Source organism: Zea mays, chromosome 3 (assembly GCF_902167145.1).
Source record: "Zea mays cultivar B73 chromosome 3, Zm-B73-REFERENCE-NAM-5.0, whole genome shotgun sequence".
NCBI lineage: Eukaryota > Viridiplantae > Streptophyta > Magnoliopsida > Poales > Poaceae > Zea > Zea mays.
In genome coordinates, this window is record NC_050098.1 from 73,667,757 (window position 1) to 73,690,348 (window position 22,592).

The following is a 22,592-nucleotide window of genomic DNA, read 5'->3' on the forward strand; positions in this document are numbered from 1 at the left end:
ATCACGCCGCAGGCGGTGCAGCGTGCGATGAACGCCTTCATGGCCGTCGTCGTGGACCGCGGCCAGGATTTCCTGAAGTAGTGGCGACGCTAGCGGAATGTAGAGGCGCCCCACCAGGGCGACTATGCCATCGGTGATGGTCCACGGCGCCGTGCGGGTGCCCACACGGAGCTCATCGTGGACGGCGACCAGCGCCGGGTCGGTGGCCTGGGCATGGCGGAGGCGCTCAACGAAGTCGAACCGGGGCGCTGAAATGGCCAGAAGCTCTCCTTCCTCGTTGTCGCGGCGGGATAGGGCATCGGCGACAGTATTCGTGGCCCCAGAGCGGTACTCCACCGTGAAATCGAAGCCCAAGAGCCTGCCGACCCAGTGGTGCTGCGGGATCGTGGCGAGGCGCTGGTCGAGGAGGTATTTCAAGCTGTGGTGGTCTGTCTTGACGAGGAAGCGGCGCCCCCACAGGTAGGGCCTCCAATGCCGGACTGCCTGGACCATGCCAATGAGCTCTCGCTCGTAGGCGGCCAGGGCGCGGTGGCGTGGTGCTACTGGCCGGCTGAAGTATGCCACCGGGTGTCCCTCCTGGACTAAGACCGCCCCAAAGCCGACGGTCGACGCGTCGCATTCGACGACAAACAGCTTGGCGAAGTTGGGAATGGCGAGGACTGGTGCCGATGTGACCGCCGCTTTGAGCGCGGAGAACGTCGTGGCCGCTGCGTCATCCCATGTGGAACCGTCCTTCTTGAGCAACGCCGTCAGGGGCGCGGCCACCGTGCCATAGTTATGTACGAACTTGCGGTAGTACCCCGCGAGTCCGAGGAAGCCACAAACAGCACGGGCAGATCGCGGCGCCGACCAATCATGGATGGCCTGCACCTTGACGGGATCCATGGCGACGCCCGCCGCGGAGATAACGTGGCCGAGGTAGGCGACGGCGGAGGCCCCGAAGGAGCATTTGGTGCGCTTGACGAAGAGCTGGTGACGACGGAGTTCTTCCAGGACAGCACGCAGGTGCCGGAGGTGATCTGCCCATGTCCTGTTGTAGATCAAAATATCGTCAAAAAATACGAGGACGAAGCGACGGAGGAAAGGCCGCAGGACGTCGTTCATGAGGGCCTGGAACGTGGCCGGCGCATTGCAGAGTCCGAACGCCATGACCAAGAACTCGTATAGGCTGTCATGCGTGCGGAACACCGTCTTGTGGATGTCCTCGGGTCGCATGCGGACCTGGTGGTACCCCGACTGTAGGTCGAGCTTGGAGAAAAATTTGGCGTCGTTGAGCTCATCTAGTAGCTCGTCCACCACCGGGATCGGAAATGCGTCCTTGACCGTCATGGCGTTCAGGGCCCGGTAGTCGACGCAGACGCGCCAGGATCCATCGGCCTTCTTTACAAGGAGGACCGGCGACGAAAACGGGGAGTCACTGCGGCAGACGATCCCTTGTTCCATCATGGCTGCACATTGCCGCTCCAACTCATCTTTGTGGGCAGCTGGGTACCGATAGGGGCGTACGGCGACCGGCTGTGCATCGGGCTTCAGCAGGATGCGGTGATCATGTGCGCGCTTGGGGGGCAGGCCCGTTGGAGTGGCGAAGACCCTTCCAAACGCGCCTAGGAGAGCATCCAAGAGCGGCTCTTCAGCGGACAAGCCGCGCGCCGCCGGCCCCGACGCCGTGGACAGGCCCTCCCATGAGATGGTGCGGCCCCCACGCTGGAAAGACATGCGCCGGTTGGCCAGGTCCCAGACAATGGGTCCCAACGCGCCGAGCCACTTGGTGCCGAGGACGATGTCGTACCCGGCCAAGGGCATGACGAATAGCTCCGCCGGGAACCCAGCACCAGCGATGAGCAGTGGGGTGTCACGGATGACGCCGGCGCAGGTGATCTTCTCGCCATTGGCCACCATGGCCGTGAGGCGGAGACGTTGGCGGAGAGGAAGGGCCGATCACCGTGCGGCCTCTTCGGAGATGAAATTGTGGGTGCTGCCGGAGTCGAGGAGGGCTACGAGCTGGGCGGCCCCTAGAGTTACCGCGAGCTGCATGGTGTCCGTCATGGACACACCAGCCACCGCCTGCAGCGAGAAGCAGGGGGCGTCCCTGTCCCCGTCGTTGGCGACGGGTTCGGTGTCATCAATCTCCGTCCATGAAGAAAATCCGCTTGCAAAACCTGTTATGGCCACGAGAGTACTTTTCGTCACAGTTAAAACAAAGGCCAAGGCGGCGACGTTCCGCCTGCTCCGCCGTGGAGAGGCGCCACTGGTTGTCCTCGCGGCGTCCCTGGTCGGTACCCGCCGACGGGGCTGGAAGAGTCAGCTGTTGGGGCGGCGCGGGCAGAGCGGGTCGAGGCGGCGGTGGTGGAAGCAGACCGCGCGCTTTCGGTCGGACCAGAATCGACGGCGACCGGTCGTGCTCCATGAGCTCCACTTGCCGCGCCAGGCTCATCGCAGCGGCGAGCGTGGCCGGATTGTGTATGCGCACCGCATGACTGAGAGGCGGAAGGAGGCCTCCGGTGAAGAGTTGCACCCTCTGAGCTTCGTCAACCGGACCGGCACGGGGCAGGAGTGTCTAGAAACGATTTGAGTACTCCTCCACGGTTCCGGTGCGCCGGCACTCCGAAAGCTTGAACATCGAGGCAGAGCGGAGTGGAGGTCCGAACCTCTCGTTCAGGAAGTCTTTGAATTGACCCCAGGATGGGGCACCATCATCTTCTTCAAGCTAGTTGTACCACAGCTGCGCGACGTCGTCTAGATGGTACGATGACATCCGAACACGTTCCTCCCCCAAGGTGCGGTGATGCCGGAAGTATGACTCACATTTGTTGATGAACAGCATCAGATCAACGGAGCTATTTGGGGATCTCCATCTACGCTAATGATGTTGCTCTTTTTTACACCCTACTGATGCTGATATTTCCACTACTCTTGACATCCTCCAGCTATTTGGGGATGCTTCTGGTCTTCATAACAACGCACAGAAGTCTAGTGTGTACTCCATCAGATGTTCAGAAGAGATTACTTTAGAGGTTTAGAGCAGGCCGCCATGTGAGGTTGCTTCCTTTCCCTGGAAATATTTGGGTCTCCCTCTTTCCCTGCATAAACTATCCAAGCAGCATTTCCAGCCCATTATAGAAAAAATAGCTGACCAGCTCCCAAATTAGAAAGCTGATTTGATGAATAGGGCTGGTAGAAGAATTCTAGTGCAGCATGTCCTTACTGGTATGGTTGTTTATACAGTAATGGCAATTGATTTCCCCCAATGGGCTTTGGATGCAATTGATAAAATACGAAAAGGGTTCTTATGGAGAGGTAGAAAAGAAGCAAAAGGACACTGCTTGGTTGCTTGGGGAAAAGTGTGTCGGCCTTTGAATATGGGAGGCTTGGGAATTTCTAGTCTCCCACACCTTCGTTGGGCTCTCCGAATGAGATGGTTATGGTTGCAGAAAACTGATCCAGGGCGCCCATGGGCAGGTCTTCCCATACAGGTCCCAAGCAAAGCTAGATCTTTCTTTTCTAAAGTCCTGATTACTGAGGTGGGAAATGGGGCAAACACAATGTTCTGGACAGATAAGTGGATTTAGGGGAAAAGTGTCTCAGATATTGCTCCAAATTTGTTTAGCTTAATCCCAAAGAGAATAACTAGAAGAAGAACTGTGCAAGAAGCTCTTCTGAACAAGAGATGGTGGCAGACATTACAGGGGCTCTTACTGTTAGTCTTAATAGATTATTTGCACCTTTGGAACTCTCTTGTTGATTTTGAGCTACAACCAGATTCTGAAGACATGCACATTTTCAGTCCAGCACCTGATGGCGTATATTCTGCAAAGTCAGCATACAGAGGCCTCTTCCTCGGGTCACGCGCCTTTGCACACTATCAAAGGATTTGGAAATCCTGGGCACCACCCAAGTGTCGCTTCTTCATATGGCTGGTGGCACAGAACAGATGTTGGACTGCAGATAGATTGGCAAAAAGGGGTTTGAATCATCCTTCTAGTTGTCTCCTATGTGATCAAGAGCCTGAGGATCTGAATCACCTGCTTGTGTCCTGTGTTTTTGCGAGAGTGTTCTGGTATAAGCTGCTAAGGAGGTTTCGGTTACACAGCTTAGCTCCACAACCTGATGCTACTTCCTTTTTGGATTGGTGGGAGAGGATTTCTGCTGGAGTTAATGGAATAATTGGCAAACGACTGGACTACCTAATCATCCTAGGAGCCTGGATGATCTGGAAACACCGAAATAGAGCGGTGTTTGATGGTGAAGCTTCAAACCTTTCTCTTCTCCTTGAGCAGACAGAAGAGGAAAGAAAAAGATGTGAGTATGCGGGAGCAAAAGGTCTATCCTTTTTGGCTGCCAGCGTATAGGCTGTTGTAGTATTGAGTGTGTTTATGGATCCTTTTGTGTATGCCTGTGTGTGGCCTCCTGAAGGAGGTTTTTGTAGCTGGCTTTCTTCAGACCCTTGTCCTCTCTTCTTAATATATTATGGAGCGCAATTCTCCTGCGCTTTTCAAGAAAAAAACATCTTCACCGAGGGCTGCCTTCTTTGGTGTTTTAGGAGTTCTAGTCAAGTTTGAATGTTCAATGCATCAATGATCCAACTGCGGAGGCATGTTATATGTATATATGTATATGGGCCTGAGCACAGCTGACTATCCCACCTAGTGGGAATGTCTTGTACTTCCGACACATCTGTAGATTGAGTTGTAGTACCACATCTCTTCTCTACTATATAAAGCACCAGTTTCCGCGGGTTCCACGGTCGTCATGCTCCCCACATTTAGATGGTAAAAAAACTAAAATCATGCACAAATGATGATTCAAACTATGGTTGTTGGCCTCAAACCCACATTCATACCCACCTAGCTAACATAACATACATGTCTTTGTGTTTTATATTCTATAGTTATAAAAGGAAACTATATCAACGTCCGAGCACTTTGCTAGTTGCCTACCAATGTGGGTGTTAGTCTTATGGACTAGCCGATGATGCTCAATGCACTACAATCTACTGTTCTCAACTTACATGCTTGACTAAAATGCCTCATGAAGTGGAATTTGGTGTATTTTATCTGTCAACATCAAACAAACTGAATACAATAGACCCTACCCTATTTGTTCTTATGTGCTCCTTTTATTCATATATGTTTGTCCCTGGCCATGTTCTCCCATCATCAATGACTTCAGAAATGTTGCAGAAACGAGAGGAATAGTTGGCCCAGCCAATCATAAGAAGAATAATTTCAAACTCTACAACAATGGAAGGAAAGGCATGGATTGAAATGAAGGGGAAAAAGGCTTGAGGAAGAATACCGGGAATCCATAAGTGAAGAAATTAATGCTGAAAGTTCGGAAAACTGATCCTCTCAGTAATATGTTTCCATGCCTTCTGCCAGATCTGAGGTAGAGAAAAGATAATTAGCAACAAAATATTAAAGAAGTAAATCTGTAGTAGCAGCAGTCATAAATAGGCTACCAAAAAAGTTACTGACTTGCTAAAAGGTCCATTATTAGGACAGGGGTCCAAGTAAATTGATGAACCTATATATCTGTTAAGGCCCATCCTATTGCTAAGGCCTGTTGGCCCCTATATATAATCAGTGCGATAATGCACATGAGTTTGATAACTCCATGTCTCGCACCTTCTTTCTCTCCTATGGTGTGCAGCTACGGATGTCGTGCCCTCACACCTCCCCCAGAATGGCCGACATGTTGTGTTGCCTCCTCTTTCAGGCTTCTCTTCCTGCCTGCTACTGAGCTGACGCCCTGAACACAGCCACATATCTCCTCAATCGCCTTCCCTCAAAGGCGGTTTCCCACCCCACTCCGTTTTTTGCCCTCTTCAGCACCCCCTCCTATGAGCACCTTCGGGTGTTCGAGTGTGCCTGCTATCCCAACACCTCCGCCACCACGCCTCACAAAGTTGCCCCTCGCTCTTCTGTCTTTTCCTCGGGTACTCCCCTAATCACAAGGGGCACCGGTGCCTCGATTTTCTCACCCACCGCATCATCATCTCTCGTCATGTTTGTCTTTAATGAGGATGTTAGCTCCCTTGCTGATTCCTCCCCACCTCTCGACCTTGATTTCCTCCTCGATGTTGATTGCGTCGATGTATCTCTATGCTGCCCTCCTTCACGACGCACGCGGCCACGTCGCCTGCGCCCTATGTGATAGCACCGCGTTTGCCAGTGCCACACGTGGTCCCGTCGCCATCCCCTATGCCACGTGCAACCCCACGGTCTCTACCTTTACCCATGCCATCGACTGCGCCACGCGCGACCCTGTTGACCCCGCCCGCACCACGCATGGCCCCGTCGCCCTCGTCTGCCCTGCACTCGACACACGCGACCCTGTCGACCCCGCCCGCACCACTCTGATAGAGAAGGTGCACTGCACTCAGTCGGTTGGCTTTGTGGACCCTGCGCACCCTAACATAGTCTACAAGCTCAACTGATACCCCTACGGCCTCAAGCAGGCGCCCCAAGCATGGTACAGTCGCTTCGCCACCTTGCTCTCACAGGGCTTCGTTGAGGCCAGGACAGACACCTCCCTGTTCGTCTTCCGTCGCGGTCTGGGCACGGCGTACCTCCTTTATGTCAACGACATCGTCATCACGGCCTCCTCCCATGATCTCCTGCACTAGCAGGAGTTCACGATGATGAATCTGGGTGAGCTGCACCACTTCTTTGGGATCACCATGGAGCACCGGTCCTAGAGCCTATTCCTCCACCAGCACCAGTACATAGTCGACATCCTCAAGCACGCTGGCATGGCTAATTGTAAGCCCTACACGACTCCGGTGGACACGCAGGGAAAGGTCTCCTCCGACGACGGCCCCCAGTGGCTAATACCACCAGCTACCAGAGTCTTACTAGGGCGCTGCAGTACCTCATCTTCACCTGGCCCAACATCGCCTATGCCGTCAAGCAGGTGTGCCTACATATGCACACCTCGCGGGAGCCACATCTCACCGCTATGAAGCGGATCCAGCAGTACCTCTGGGGCACCACCGACTTCGGCCTCCTTCAACGATCTGCGACCACCAACCTCGTCGTCTACACCCGACGCCGACTGGGCCAGCTGTCCCGACATGCGCCGGTCCACCTCCTGTTTCGTCGTTTTTCTTGGCGACAGTCTCGTCTCCTAGTCCTCGAAGCAGCAGCCGATCATCTCCCGCTCCAGCACCGAGGCCGAGTACCGCATTGTGGCTAACGTCGTCACCGAGGCGGCGTGGTTTCATCAGCTACCCTAGGAGTTGCACAGTCCGCTGACGCGGAGCACCCTTGTCTATTGTGACATCAGCGCCATGTACCTCTCCATCAACCGCGTCCAGCATCAACGCATGAAGCATGCTTCGTCCGCGAGCGTGTCATCGTCGGGGATGTGCGAGTTCTTCATGTCTCGACTACTTCTCAGTTCGCCGACATCTTCACCAAGGGCCTCCCTACGTCAGTGTTTGAGGAGTTTCGGTCCAATCTGTCGTGGCTAGAGTTTCGATTGTGGGGGGTGTTAGAGTTATTTGTTTGTGGTTTTGTACTGTAATGGGGTGTTTTCTGTGTAATGTATTGGAGAATGAAACTCCATGATGTATTGCATAGGAGAAGGTTACATATATAGACTTAACCCTAACCCTAATGGGTTGGTAGCCCAACGGTGATGTCGGCCCACACACACAGTCTAACATCCCCCCGCAGTCGCAACGGGGGCACCGCACACGATGAGACTAGAGTAGAAGCCGAAGGTAAGAGCCAATGGGTTCAAATCCCCCCGCAATCACAGCGTCATGAGGGTGCGAATGTTGCGGCTGGAGTAGAGACCGGTGTGGACTCCGAGAAGACGATAGCCCCTAGATGTCAAGGTAGCCAAAGTCGAGGTGGTCATGGTCGGGAGACACGCAGCAGTAGCCTGTTCTTCGGGAGGGGTCGACGTTCGAGCGTCAACGGTCAGTAGGACGACACGACAAAAGAGCACCAGCAGGCCGACCTTCTTGGTTCTTCGATCGTCCAAACGTCGAGGAGCCCCGCCAAGGAGGTCGGCGGCAGCGTACGCGTCTGTGCCGGTCATGGTGGTTGCGCTCGCGTAGAATAGAAGGGGTAACGACGGATCCGGCTGGGAAGGCCACGACAGCGACGGATCCAACCAAGAAGACGGCAATCCGGCCAAAGGGACGCTGATCTAGCCAGGAAGGTCGCAGCAACAGGCAGCGATGGATCCAACGAAGGCGATTAAAGGGAGGGCGACGGGCGGGTCCAGCCAAGCAGGGGCCTGCTCCGAACCTGGCAAGGGCGGTTTGACGTCGGCGACGGGGGAAGCTCGAAGTGGGAGGCGCGACTGGGCTGCCAGCGTGGGCAGTTAGGGTGTGGCCAGCGCGATGACGAGAGGTTGCACGGGCAAAGATGTCGCGCAGGGGAGAGACGGGCAGCACAACCAAGAGGTGGGGGAACGCTGTCGCGCCCGCGTCAAGAGAGGGGCGTCGTCAGCCGCCATGAGGTCGGCGAAGTCAGAGGGCGAGTCCTGGTGGCGCTGGTCCCTGCAACTAGGGCACCGAGCGCCATGGAGGAGCAGGAGCAGGGGGTTGGGCGCTAGGCGTCCATCACCGGCGAGGGAGCTCGCTGGCGTCGGCCTGCCACTGTCGGGGGGGAGCGAGGACGCGCTGAAGAGTGACGGCTCGATCCGTGTCACTTCTAGGGGAGGAAGGGGAGGCTTGCCGATCAGGCGCAGGAGAGTGCGTGCGCCGGATCTGGGTCACGGTCGCACAGTTGAAGACGGCGGTCGCGTCATGGGCTACGTCGTAGAGCCTCGGAAAGGAGGGGGCTCGCAGGGCATCCCTAGACGGGCTAGGGCGAGCTCGCTACCGCGCAGGCCGGAGCAGGAAGGGGATGACGGCGCGGCTCCGGAGGACGGCGCATCAGGTCCCGACGACACGCCGGAGGAACCAGACGACCCCTAGGACGGCAACGTGCCAGCGCCCGGGAGGGAGCGCGGATGCCGAGGAGGGCACGGTCGCGCCGCCGTTGAGCAGGACAGGGGCAGCGTCCCGACCAGGCAGAGGAGAGGGGCATGCGCCAGCGCCGAGGAGGACCGGGGCAGGCCGCGGCGGGCAGAGGTGGGGGTGGGGTTGGCCGCCCATTGGCCTGGAGGGGAGAGGGGAGGCCGGCACGCGCAGAGGCGAGGACGGTGCGGCGCCTGCGAGCACGGCGTCGGGGCTTGCGCACGCAGAGGGTGAGGAGGTCGGTGCCGAGCTGAAAAATAGCGTCGGCCATGGCTGTAGCGGCGGCGCTAGCCGGAGGAGTGGTCGCCGCGCCAGCTGCGCCGGGCTAGGGAAGGCCAACGAAGGGGAGGACGACGGCATCTGGGCCGGACTCGAGGTCGACGGCGTGTTCGCCGAAGCTAGGCACGGCGGCCACACTGTCGAGGAGGGGCCGCCGCGTCGACAGGGAGCCGGAGAGGGTCGGCTCGGCGTGCGTCCGGCGTTGAGGGGCAGGAGGTGAAGGAGGACACGCTGGCTGTGGAAGCCGATGCCTGGAGGAGAGAGACGGCGTGCCATGGATCCAGGGCGTCGAGTGGAGGAGCTCTCGGGGGTAGAAGGCGGCGCTGGTGATCTGCTGGAGACCCTGTGCGCGTGCAGGTGTGAGGAGGGAGAGAGCCTGGTCTACCGAGCGTGAGGGAGGGGATGCTAGGCCGGCGGTTGGGAAGGGAGGCCGCCCCCGAGAGCGAAGGATGAACCTCGCGGTGGCAGCGGCGTGAAGCGGGTGGCCGACGGCCTGGGCAGCAAAGGTTGGCGACAGATGTAGGTGGGAGAGAAACCCTAACCTAGTCTGATACCATATTGGAGAATGGAACTCAATGATGTATTGCATAGGAGAAGGTTACATATAGAGAGAGACTTAACCCTAACTCTAATGGGCCGGTAGCCCAACAGTGGTGTCGGCCCACACACACAATCTAACATAATGGGCTTAGGCGGTTAGGCCCAACAACTCTATTATAAATATATCTCCTGACCCTGGTTAGGGTTAAGGTTTCCAACAGTAATTTAGCAATCATAATCCTTATGGGCTCTCTCTAATTTCATTTTTTGTGACGTTAGCAAGATTTTTTCTTTTTTGAAACATTCACTTTTTACACAACTGAGGCAAGTGTAACCAATTCAATAGTTTAACAAGAAAAGATTATTTGCATACCGAGATTGGCGGACCAAAAACGCATTTCTAGAAGGCAGAAGGTCCTCTGTTAAGCTATCATTTTCTAGAGATATAAGTGAACCCATTTCCTGTATGTCTCGTTTCGCTGATGACAACTACAGTAAGCAGACAAGCACCAGTATTAGAAGGTAAAGATCTTTCGGATAACGAGAAGTCAGAACTCAGTAAAGCTTCCTACTTTTTGAAGTGATGACAATTTGGCTGCCACTAATTCTAAATTAGAACGAGTGCAACACCAGATATTACTATTGATGCATAATTTATTATTACTTCAGCTTAGTTTGGTGAATTCATCAATCCACTATATCCATCTAAAAACATAAGGACCACTGTTTTACTTGACCGAATAATAAATGATATACTTCAGGTAACACCTGAGACCTGACAGTACATTCAGAGATGTTTTATGCCCTTGCATATATTACTACCATAGCCAACAATGCAACTGATCTCATAAGCGCAATTTGTTCCATTTCAAATTCTTTCTTTACGCTCTGCCTAATATATAAATGACTAGAGATCACAATTATGAATTGGGTCCTCAATAAGGAAATGGAGACAATGATGTTGTTATCAACAATTCAGTAAGGTATATTTGAACATTTTATGAACCTCAGTATGCCAGGTTCAGGTACTGGACAGCTCATCCCAGTAAGTTATAACAGTCTGACCCCCCCCCCCACCTTCCACGCACACACACACATGTTATGTACAAAATCCTACTAAAGTATATAACATGACAAATTAGTAGCCATGAAAGCATCAAGATTAAAGAACAAGCAAACATGAGCAACGAGTATTAAGAGTCATCCAGTAAATTACTATGCAGAATTATTTTGCCCCATATGTCACACTGTGCATGCTGAAAAAATCAATGGTTAGCTGCTTACCATGAAATAATATACCAGAAGAGAAATTCCAGAAGACAGCTCAGGCCATTCTGATTTCGAGGAAATTTTGAAAAGACCAATGAAGTCAGCAAATGCTAACGCAATATAGGGAAATTTCATAGGTAACTGGTAGAGATAAAGCAGAAGAATACTGAACACCGAGTATATCTCAAGTAACCTCCACCATCTTCACAAAACATTGAAATAAAATTAAACAATAACACTAAAAAGTATAATTAGTATGCTAATCAAGGAGCTTACCGGAAAAGGCCAAGAAAGTTACTTGTTAAGGACCAATCCACAAGGCCAATGCAGCTAAATACAAAGAACGGTAATGAAATCCATGAAGGATGGCTAATACCGACAACTAACTGAGCAGCAGGCAGTAATAAGCAGCATGCTACCCGCAAATGGTAACCTGCAGAGTAAATGTTTTTCCATTGGAGAGTACAAAATAAGTTAATTAGTGTGCCAACAATTCTTATGGCGAACTTATGTAAGGCATGCATAAACAGACATAGAGGATTATGTTCTACAACACAGCAAGTCAGAGATGGGGTTGTTTCCAAAGACGAAATAATATCATTTCTCAGTGATCTTTTTTAAAATACTGTATAAACCTGCATAAAGTATTGGCCTGACTCATTTACTTTTAAAACTTCAATACAATACACGACAAAATCTTGTTAGGGATAAAAACAGGTATCCAAATAGTTAGGACAAACTTAATATTTTAAAATACATATGTATGAAATTTGATGCTAATCTTTTCTTATGTTATCAAGCACATTATTATAAATAAGAATAATTTTTTGCATAAAGTTTTTTATACATTATTTACTCTATACAATAAAAAAAGGTGAAAAATATCCATATCCGTATCCGAATTATATATATATATATATATATATATATATATATATATATATTATTTGAGAAGATATATATGATAAATTTGAACTTTACCTTTTGTAAATCTTTACAAGCTTAATGCTAAAAACAACAATATGAATTTGCATACCTGATTCTATATCCTATTTATTCACAATCAACAAAAAAAGACCAAAAAAACTGGTATCCGAATAAGTATCCGTTTTCACCCCTAATCTTGTTTCTGTTGGTTACAATGGGATTGTTTAGGGGACAAAAAAGTTAATGAAGCAGTAAGAAACATAATCTTAACAGGGACACAAGGTGATCTTGTCAATTTTTCTGTACACATAATCACAGCTTTTATGCCATGCACTGGAGTAAACATTTACAGTCTAAGAATATACTGATTTGTGTCTAGTCCACGCTTATCCACATAGCTTAGTAAACTAACCTATTTGCTCAACCTCAAAAGAGAAGTTCAACCAGCAAGAATCTTGAAGCCTTCCTCCAAGGACTTCGACCAAAGCAAGGCCTGCAGCAGATAGCTGTAATGCAAGAAAATAGATAACTGATGGTGATTCCCATGGCTGGTCCCTGCATTAACATCCATGATTAGATGCAATCCAAAGGTGCCTGCATAGGAAGAATCTACAAATAGGTGGACATATGAATATGTGCACATCCAGGAATACAGAATCAGCAAAATAGACTGGTAAAACATAGATACCTTGCTAAACCCACCAGCTTCGCCCACCAAGAATGAGCCACAGACCATCCCTTGCCCTCAATGTACCAGATTATATGAAACGCAACTTGTGCTAAAATAGCAAGGACTGAGTAAATAATTGTACACCACAATACAATGTGCAGCCTCCAGGTGTAAAGACCTTTGAAATGAGAAAGAAAGGATAAATAATCAGATAAATATTGTGTATGTAGTTTGTAATAATACGGCTAGGAGAACCAATTCGTCATCTAAAAGTTGCAAGAGGAACCATTCCAAATTTAAAGGTCAAGTCATTGAGCTTCTTAGGTATATAAATACCAGTAAAATGGTATTTAACAAAATGAACAACAATAACAACAAATTCTTTTAGTCGTTGCTGATAGAACCATGCCTAGAGATATCCCACAGTTGAGGGCAATGAAAAGAGGAAGAGGGGTGTTTCAGCTATTGAATCTAGCTTCGATTTGGATGTTCGAAGACAGCTTGATGAACTAATAGCTAGAATGTTTTACACTGGTGGTCTGCCTTTTAATCTTGCACGTAACCCATATTTTAGAAATGCTTTCATGTTTGCTACCAATAACCCAATTGGAGGTTATGTCCCTCCAAGCTACAAAAAGTTGAGAACAACTCTTCTTGTGCAAGAGAGGACACATGTGGAGAGAATGCTGCAGCCCTTGAAGGAAACTTGGAGCTCTAAAGGTGTGAGTATTGTTTCAGATGGATGGTCAGATGCTCAAAGACGCCCACTCTTGAATTTCTTGGTTGTTACAGAAGATGGTCCAATGTTTCTTAGAGCGATCAACACTGAAGGAATATCCAAGACCAAGGAGTATATTGCAGAGAAGAGTTAGCAGTAATTGATGAGGTTGGGGCACAAAATGTTGTGCAAGCGATCACTGACAACGCTGCCAATTGCAGAGCTGCTGGCATCATAGTTGAGCAAAAGCACCCTCATATTTTTTGGACCCCTTGTGTTGTGTACTTTGAAGAACATATGTGCTTCTAGGGAAATTGAAGATGTGCTTTATATGGAATTCCAGTGGATTAGCGAAGTCATTGGAGACGCCAGCATGATTAAAAATTTCATCATGAATCACTCCATGAGATTGTCTATGTTCAATGAGCAAAGCAATCTGAAATTCCTTGCCATTGCTGACACAAGATTTGCCTCTGCTATTGTGGTGTTGAAGAGACTTATTGCTATAAAAGATGCTCTTTCAGTGATGGTAGTGAGTGAAAAGTGGAGTGCCTATAGGGAAGATAATCCACGTCAGGCTCAATTTGTAAAGGACAAGATTGTGAATGATTTGTGATGGGATAAAGTGCGCTATTTCCTTAGTTTCACTGAGCCTATCTATACAATGATACGAGCAGCAGATACTGACAAGCCATGCCTCCATTTGATATATGAGATGTGGGACACAATGATAGAGAAGGTGAAGAGTGTGATCTATCGTCATGAAATGAAAGAGACACATGAAGAATCTATCTTTTACTCAGCTGTGCATGACATCTTGGTGAGTCGATGGACAAAAAGCAACACGCCCTTGCACTGCTTGGCACACTCACTAAATCCAAAGTATTACACTGATGCATGGATCAATGAGGTCCCCAACCGACAGGCTCCTCATAATGATGACGAAATTTCAGAGATGAGAAATACTTGTTTCAGGAGATATTTTTCTGGTGAAGAATTAAAAAAGATTAAGTTGCAGTATGCTAATTTCTCTTTGTTTGGACATGGATTCAATTCATTTGACTCATTTGAGGATAGAAATTATATGGAACCAAAGATGTGGTGGGGAATTCATGGCCATTCTGCTCCAGAATTAAAGAAGTTGGCACTTAAATTACTTGGACAGCCAGCATCATCTTCCTGTGCTCAAAGAAATTGGAGTACATATGGGCTGATTCATAGTTCATTGAGAAACAGGTTCAATTCTATTTCATTATAATTGTCATATTCATTATGATCAGTTGGTCAGTCACACATGTATGAATTTGGATTCCTAATACAAATCTGCAATTTAAATTGTAGGCTAAATCCTAGGCATGCTGAGGATTTAGTTTTCACACACCAAAACTTGCGTCTTCTTTCTAGAAAATCTGATGAATACCGTTGTGGTCCATCAGCAATGTGGGATGTTGGAGCTGATTTTGAGGGTGGTGCTGATTTTCTTGAGCAAGCTGATCTATCACTGGATGAGCCAGAACTTGAAGAAAGATTGTTTGAAGATCTTGAGGCATTGGGTTTGACCGAAGATGCAGAATGAAATCTAGTTGTTGTCTCATGTCTGGTCTGTGGTCTCTGGTCTGTTAGAATTAGAACTTAGAACTTGTGTGGTGAACTAGTGATTATTTGCGAGTCTGCTGGTGTAGCATATCGTTACACATGTTTTTGGCATGCTGGATTCATTGATTTGAGTCCAGATAAATTCTGGAAGAGGAAGTAGATGTTTACTTTAGTCAAAGTTGTTGAACATTAACTTCTAATGCCCTTAAATTGAACTAGTCGGTTGTGATCCATTTCAGACATTTCAGCATTTAATTTTATTTATAATATATATTGTGTATCGTTGTATCCGTATTTTTTGAGAAATGGCGTATCGGCGTATCGCGTATCTGTATCCCCGTATCAGGGCAACATAGTTCACCACCCACACCCACTTCTTCGCCTGGGTCTCCACCCAGTTCCATAGCCCGATCCGTGCCCTCCAGTGTGATAATGGCCGCGAGTTCGACAACACCGCCTCTCGCTCCTTCCTCACCCACGGCGTCCAGTTGCGTCTCTCGTGCCTCTACACCGGGAAATTTGCTATTTTGCCACTCTTAGGTTTGGCTCCTTGTTATTATGTCATCACGTATCTATGACTGGTGAGACCATCTATGTCTATGATTTGTGGGCCCGATGGCATACTGGTGAAGCCCACAAATGATAATGGCAAAATTGCCAATGGCTCCCCTACACCTCTCCCCGGAACGGCAGGGCCGAACGCATCATTCGCACCATCACCAACATGATTCGTTGCCTCCTCTTTCAGGCGTCTCTCCCCGCCAGCTACTGGACAGAGGCCCCAAACACCGCCACACATCTCATCAACCGCCTCCCCTCAAAGGTGGTGAGTGATCCCACTCCCGACACGCGTCGGTCCACTTCCGGTTACGTCGTGTTCTTGGGTGCCAACCTCGTCTCCTGGGCCGCCAAGTTGTAGCCCATCTTCTCCCGCTCCAGCGTAGAGGCTGAGTACCGCGTTGTGGCCAACGACGTGTCAGAGGCCTCCTGGCTGCGCCAGCTTCTACAGGAGCTCCACATCCCCCTCCAGCGCGCCACCCTCGTCTACTGCGACAACGTCAGCGCGGTCTACCTTTCCACTGATCCTGTGCAGCATCAGCGCACGAAGCATGTGGAGATCGACCTGCACTTCGTCCGCGAGCGTGTCGCTGGCGTTGACGTTCGGGCTCTCAGCGTCCCCATTACACTGCAGTTCGCCGACATCTTCACCAAGAGACAATTGTCGAGTGTATTCGCCGATTTTCGATCCAGTCTCAACATCTGTACATGATAGAATTGATACTACGGAGGGTGTTAGTGTACCCGTTTAGGGTTTTGGGGTTAGCCCCTTGTAATTACCATCATACCCATGTGTAATGGGCCAGACCCAACAACCTTGGTCTATTATAGACTCCCAACCCTGAGTTAGGGTTAGGGTTTCCCACACATTCCATCCTTTCAAGTCTCTTTTTACTGCTTCTTCCCATGTCAACCTAGGCGTCACTTCCTCTACCCTACTTTAATTCTATGGTTAACATCTTCACTAATACTCCGTCTCTTTGTAGCATTGATCTTAAAACCGAAACATATCCACCTAGGCACTACTTGACCATCCTCTACGGCACTGATCCTAAATACCGAAATGTATCCTCTTAGGCATTACATGACCTTCCAGACTAACATCTCTTTCCTCATGTGCAGTAGTGTCGAAGTCACAGCTAATGTATTTGGTTTTAGTTCTACTAAGTCTAAAACTATTTTTTCTCGAACAACGCAGGAGATCTGCGTGTCATTTCATTAAGAAGAAAGAGAGAGAAAGTACCACATACATCAAACGACCAAAACAACAAGATTTGTACCCCTACAGCCAGGGACTGCGCAACTAAAAGCTTTGGCTGTTACAACGGTGACACCTAGACCATTTGAATACAAAAACCACAGAGGGATAGACCATCAAGACCTACACATTCGTAGCTCGTGCCTAGACCAGGAAGTCTTGCAGTTTGGAGGCCCCATCCCACCTCCAAAGCCGACATTCCTCAACAATCCTTGTGATCAAACTATTGGACTCTAGAGTTTCCTACTATAATTCCAGTTTTCTATTTACTCTTGTTTGGCTTTCATCAATTAACACTATGTTGTCTGCAAAAAACATATACCAAGGGTTATCCCCTTGTATGTCCCTTGTGACCTTTATTTAAGGCAAAACAATAAGGGCTCAAAGCTAACCTAGCCATTTGTGTCCCCGTCACTTGTTCGAGCACTAGCCACAACATTGTTGCACATGTCCTTAGTGAGCCTAACATACTTCGTTGGAACTTTATGTTTGTCCAAAGCACACCATATAATATTCCTTGATATTTTGTGATAAACCTTTTCCAAATCGATGAAAACCATGTGCAGGTTCTTCTTTTGCTCCCTATATTGCTCCACTTGTCTTATTAAGAAAATGGCTTCCATAGTTGACCTTTCGATCATGAAACCAAATTAATTCATAGATATCCTCGTTATTCCTCTCAGAAGATGCTCGATAGGAATAACGAGGATCTCTATTGTCAAATTTGGTTTCATGTCATGGAGCAGTATAGAGAGCAAAAGAAGGAACTACAATATATGACCTCACATGATATGATGGTGAAACATAGAAGTCATTTTCAAGATAAGGTGCATTTTTCTGCAACTGTGCTCTATACTTCTCTGTCGAGACCTACAAGGCCTCTAAATTGGCATTACAGAATCCCCAAGCCACCACAATATTATTCCTTATCCACAATATTACTTACTTTGGTCTGTACACCTCCAAATCTGCCTATAAAGCTTTATTCATTGGAGCAGAATCCTTTGAGCCCTGGAAAAGAATTTGGAAGAGCTGGGCAGCGCCTAAGTGTAAGACCTTTGTTTGGCTGGCCATAAATAACAAATGTTGGACAGCGGACAGACTTAAAAAAAGGGGACTTCAGCATCCTGAATTCTGTGTTCTATGTGACCAGGAAGACGAAACTGTGCAGCATATTCTATCTAATTGCGTCTTCACAAGACAGTTTTGGCATAATATTTTAACCCCCATTGGTCTCTCTTCTGTGGGTCCTAAGAGAAGAGATTCAGTTTTTGCTGAATGGTGGAGAAAGGCTTCAACCAAGATTCCTAAGAGCAAAAAAAAGGGGGTTAATAGTATGATAATCCTTGGGGCTTGGAGTATTTGGAAGCAGCGAAACAGGTGTGTTTTTGAAGGAGCTCGACCCTGCCTTAATACCTTAGAGGATGGATTTAAAGACGAGATGAGATTGTGGGTTTCTGCTGGAGCCAAGAACTTGCGCTCTCTTTTTGACCCTGGATAGAGAAAGGAAAGTTTTATAGCCTACTAAAAGACGGGGGTGTTGGGGTGTCGTATGTGTCTGTGTGGTGTGTGCTTTGTAAGGGTGAGTGTGTGTTTGTGTTTAGAGTGTGTGTTTGTGTTGTGTGTGTTCTGTTTGTCCCGGGCCACAGGCCCTTTTTCCCTCTACTTTAATTTAATGATACGCAGCCCTCCTGCGTATTCGAAAAAAAAATATTACTTACTAGTTACTACAAAAGATGCCTCCTCCTGAGACGATACCATTAAGAAGTTGTATACCCAGAAATCATTTGTTTTTAACATTTCCAACACCTTGTGTTGTCAAGCATAAGGACCTCTCACCATGTGCTTGGAACAGAACGCAGTTTTGATTTGAGACATGACAATAACATGCATTGACCACCACGTGATTTGCTTGAGGGCATTGATATGACACAGTTAAGGATGTGCTAGAGTTTGCTGAAACAATAAATTTAATGGCATTGGTTCATGGCTTAATTTACTAAAAGCCTCTAGATTGGTTGTAGATGGTGGTAAATCCTTGGTGTAAATATATATACCAAATGTCATGATTTTAAGAGAAACAGTGGAACTTTCAGTTTAGCAACATGAACTTATTTGTTCAGTATACAACCCAACAGAAAATGCAATCTAGCTTTATGAATGAATATATTTGAAACTTGAAGCATGCACAAAACATCAGTCATCACAGGCATATGGAATACCTCTTCTTGGAACAGCAAATCGAATAGCAAAGAAGATGACCATATTAATAAGAGAAACCAAGCTCCAATCAAGTAAAGAAGCTGCAAAAACACAGATGAGTCGGATCAAAAGAACCATTATGGAGTAGTTTGCAATTGTTATGCTACAATGCTAAACACAGGAAACAAACAAAGACAAAGGACATCAATCTAACAGAATAATCATCAGGAAGGTAGTCCTATATAAGTAAAACTAGAGCTCCAATGCTTCTGGTGAACATCACAGGGCCAAACAGATAGTATCACTACCAATCAGCCGTGATCTTCATGGTTACTGAATCCATGCTGAGTTTTTAGGCCACGAGAGTCAACTGACCAAATAGTCCCATTAGTCGTTACCCTTCAGCAAGACAGACCACCTTTGCCAGATTTTACAGTATTGTCCACAGAGACTGGAGCCCAGATATTCACCTACCAGGTCTACAGAGTACCTAGTCCACCAGACAGAAGAAACCTGAATAGTCCACAGAAAATGCCCAATTTATTTCTATTTGAATCCATTTTAAAGGGCAGCTTTCTGTCTGTTGTAGTTTCCAGTCTCTAGTGTAAAAAGCACAGGCCAGGTGTAAACAGACATGTGTTCTAATTCTAGACATAATAACCACTTTCTACCATGCCCCTTTTCTTACCATCAGGCATCACATTCTTCAGAGCCTCAGAGCCTGTAACCTTTAAACATACTAACCACTTCCTACCATGTTCCCTTTTCTTACCATCAGGCATCACATTCTTCAGAGCCTGTAACCTAAAAAAAGCTCCATATTCTCTTTGCTGAAACATGTTTCAGACATAAGCATAAGTGCATAACACATATGGGCACAATAAGAAGTGGACAAAAGGTAGCTGCCCCTGTACAAGGTGTTCTATACTTCTATATATCGTTAAAGGCAGACATGTCCTCATATAGGAGCTTTCAGACAGATTGATCAACCATTTGCACACTCATGCATGCAGATTCAATTGAGCAACGGACAAACTATATCACAAGTAAGTAAAGGATGGTAGAAACTAAGGAGGTGTTTGGGATGGCTTCAGATTCCGGCTCCAGTGTGGAGCTGTAGTTTATAATATCAATTTAAATAGTTTTAAAAAATATTTTTAATCAAAATAATAAACAAAATGACTTATCTAAATGTCTTCTAAAGACTTACAACTCCAGCTCCACGATTTTCTAGAGCACCTAATGACCTGCTCCACCAACTCCACCAAATTTCTTGGAGCTGGAGTTGTTTCAAACAGGGTCTAATTCGTAGAGGTCAATGAAGTAAATTAGATCATCCATGTCATAACCAACCATGATCAAATCTCGATAGTAGAGTCATGTATCAACATGTACTAAATTTTATGGGTTTACACAAATGGTGATCTAGGACACATCAAATTGTGATTGTAGTTTGATAAAGTAATGTTAGATTTCCTAATGCAAGTAGAAGCAATGGCAGAGCCTCCTGGAGGCAAAGCAGGGTCCTCCCCACACACCCCACCACACCCCCTCTTTTTCTTGTCTACTCTTATGTCCTCGGTTGTTCCATAAGGCAACTTATATTATTTAGAGCAATGATTTCAAGTCATCCGACTAATCACGATTAGTCGGTCAAGTGGGTTCTGTTGGCGCGATTAGGAAGTCTGACCCGATCAGGTCGACTAATCATTTGGTCGTCCGACTAGTCGTCGACTAAGCGTGATTAGTCACCCAATTAGGGTGGGGCGACTAGTTTCTTTTTAAGGCTTGATTTGGATGTGGGCTGGATGACCGGTAATAAGGCCCATTTGGCCATTACTGTTAGGGGTTTAGTTAAATACTGCTGCTGCCCTCTCCCTATTCTATTCTACCAGCGGCTACCCTGTGCCCTCTCTCTGCTTGATTCCGGCAGTTGCCCTCTCTCTCCCTTGATTCCGGTGGTGCTTCCGGTGGCTGCTCTCTGACCTCTCGGCGGCGGCGGCCCAACAGCCTGCACAGAGGCAGCGGCAAGATGAGTACATCATCTGAAGGTCTATTGATCTGTTCCCCTCTTGAATTCCCCTCTGCGCCTTAGTTCCCCTCTGCTTCCCACTGTATGACTGACTTATGCCTCACCTTCTTTCATTCCTTGTGTATGTGTAGAGAGGGATTGGCACCATGAACGTGCAGCAACTGTTGAACATGCAGTAGTGAGTTAGTGAATTTCTGACTGATGGTCTGAAATCTGAATTGTTCAGTTCCAGTATTCATATTTGCTATGTTTGGCATATTTACAGTATTCATATTTACTGTAAATATGCAGGACGACTGTAGGGTCGACTAGGACCTGATTAGTCAACTTAATCGTCATCCTAATCGTGATTAGTCACCTGATCGTCCGGGTGGATCGACTAGCAAGTCCGACTTGAAATCATTGATTTAGAGAACCTAGTAGTATTCTTTGTACAAAGCTCAAAAACAGGGTGCTGTGTTGGTATGTTGTGTGCAAATACAATACATTTGCGACAACAGCTTGCAAGAAAAAAACATACATTGAGTTTGTTGAACAATTATGCCATGTTGGTTTAGCATGCCATACCAACAGATCCTTCTGTTCTCTCCGATAGATACCGAGTGTTTGACCTTCGTATGAACATCAGCGTGTTGCCCATGGCTTTCTAGTCCTAGTATAAATTTTACATTGTAACCTATTAAGCGTGTCCTATGACTATCAGAGTCAGTCTGAAATTAGCTAGTAATTGAGCGCCCCGAGCCCTCGAGCACGGTACACAACGACAGAAAAACATTCGCGACACTATGAGGGTATAATTTCTTCTAGCAAGCTAAAATCGATGCAAGGCATCACTGCAACACCCCGACCGATGCAGGGCATTTTGCGACCTTTCTGAGTCCGTCGGGGGAGGAGGATGCGCACCTGCCAGGAGCAGCAACGGCAGCAGGAAGCCGCCGGCGCACCCACCCGTCCGCCTGGTCATCGAGTGACGACGGGGGCAGCGGCTCTCGCTTTCGCTTCGGCTTAGTCCGACCCGATCGCCATCTCGGGAGCACACACGATCGAATCTACAGCGCTGCTCGTCCTCCGCGCCGAGGGAGGAGAGATTGCGGCTGCTAGGAGAAGATCTCACTGGGCAGGGTGGGGTTCCTTCTCCGATCTCCGCTTCGCCGCTGGGAAAAGTTTCGCTGTCTCGCGTGAGTCGTGACGGGCACGGGCCGGAGCCGGACTGGGTGCAGCTGCCTGCACCGACCGTCGAGCTCGCCCGTGATTCGATTGCTCCGTCTCGTGTGGCCCCGCGATCCTAGGCCTTAGCCCGTAGACCATTTCCGTAGAGGTGTCAGTGGCAGCCGATATAGTTGTTAACCCACGGGAATTTCTCAATTATACCGTGCCACCTATATAATTATCTTACTGTTTTGTCCGTATAGTAAAATTTAAATGTAAAATTTAAATATAGAGATAAGTATAAGGGCTTGTTTGGTTTGTGGCTAACTGTGCCCCACTTTGCCTAAGGTTAGTCGTTTGAATTGAATAACTAACCTTAGGCAGAAAAGTTAGGCAAAGTGTGGCAATTGGGGTAACGAA

At 48.0% G+C, this 22,592-nt stretch overlaps 1 protein-coding gene and 1 pseudogene across 11 annotated transcripts in view; one reads left to right on the plus strand and one right to left on the minus strand.

Moving 5' to 3' along the window:
• The window catches only part of LOC103652011 (piezo-type mechanosensitive ion channel homolog), an 86,901-nt gene extending 64,548 nt beyond the window's left edge, over positions 1 to 22,353 (minus strand). For 8 of the 11 annotated variants that reach the window (XR_002268022.3, XR_004857162.1, XR_004857164.1 and 5 more), the window contains exons 1-10: positions 21,927 to 22,282; positions 21,128 to 21,184; positions 19,680 to 21,002; positions 19,012 to 19,092; positions 12,678 to 12,837; positions 12,402 to 12,544; positions 11,339 to 11,495; positions 11,078 to 11,264; positions 10,167 to 10,282; positions 5,296 to 5,380 (exon numbers count right to left, since the gene is read on the minus strand). Coding sequence is in view for 4 of the 11 variants with exons in the window: in XM_020550234.2 (XP_020405823.1) it covers positions 5,296 to 5,380; positions 10,167 to 10,282; positions 11,078 to 11,264; positions 11,339 to 11,495; positions 12,402 to 12,544; positions 12,678 to 12,837; positions 19,012 to 19,092; positions 19,680 to 19,830 (1,080 nt within the window). In the remaining 7 variants the exon portion in view is untranslated. Of the gene's footprint in view, positions 1 to 5,295; positions 5,381 to 10,166; positions 10,283 to 11,077; positions 11,265 to 11,338; positions 11,496 to 12,401; positions 12,545 to 12,677; positions 12,838 to 19,011; positions 19,093 to 19,679; positions 21,003 to 21,127; positions 21,185 to 21,926 lie in introns of all 11 variants that reach the window. The other 3 variants (XR_004857163.1, XM_020550233.3, XM_035966234.1) reach the window with 2 other exon arrangements.
• LOC103650207 (uncharacterized) lies at positions 13,038 to 15,176 on the plus strand (annotated as a pseudogene).
• Positions 22,354 to 22,592: the final 239 nt, after the last annotated feature.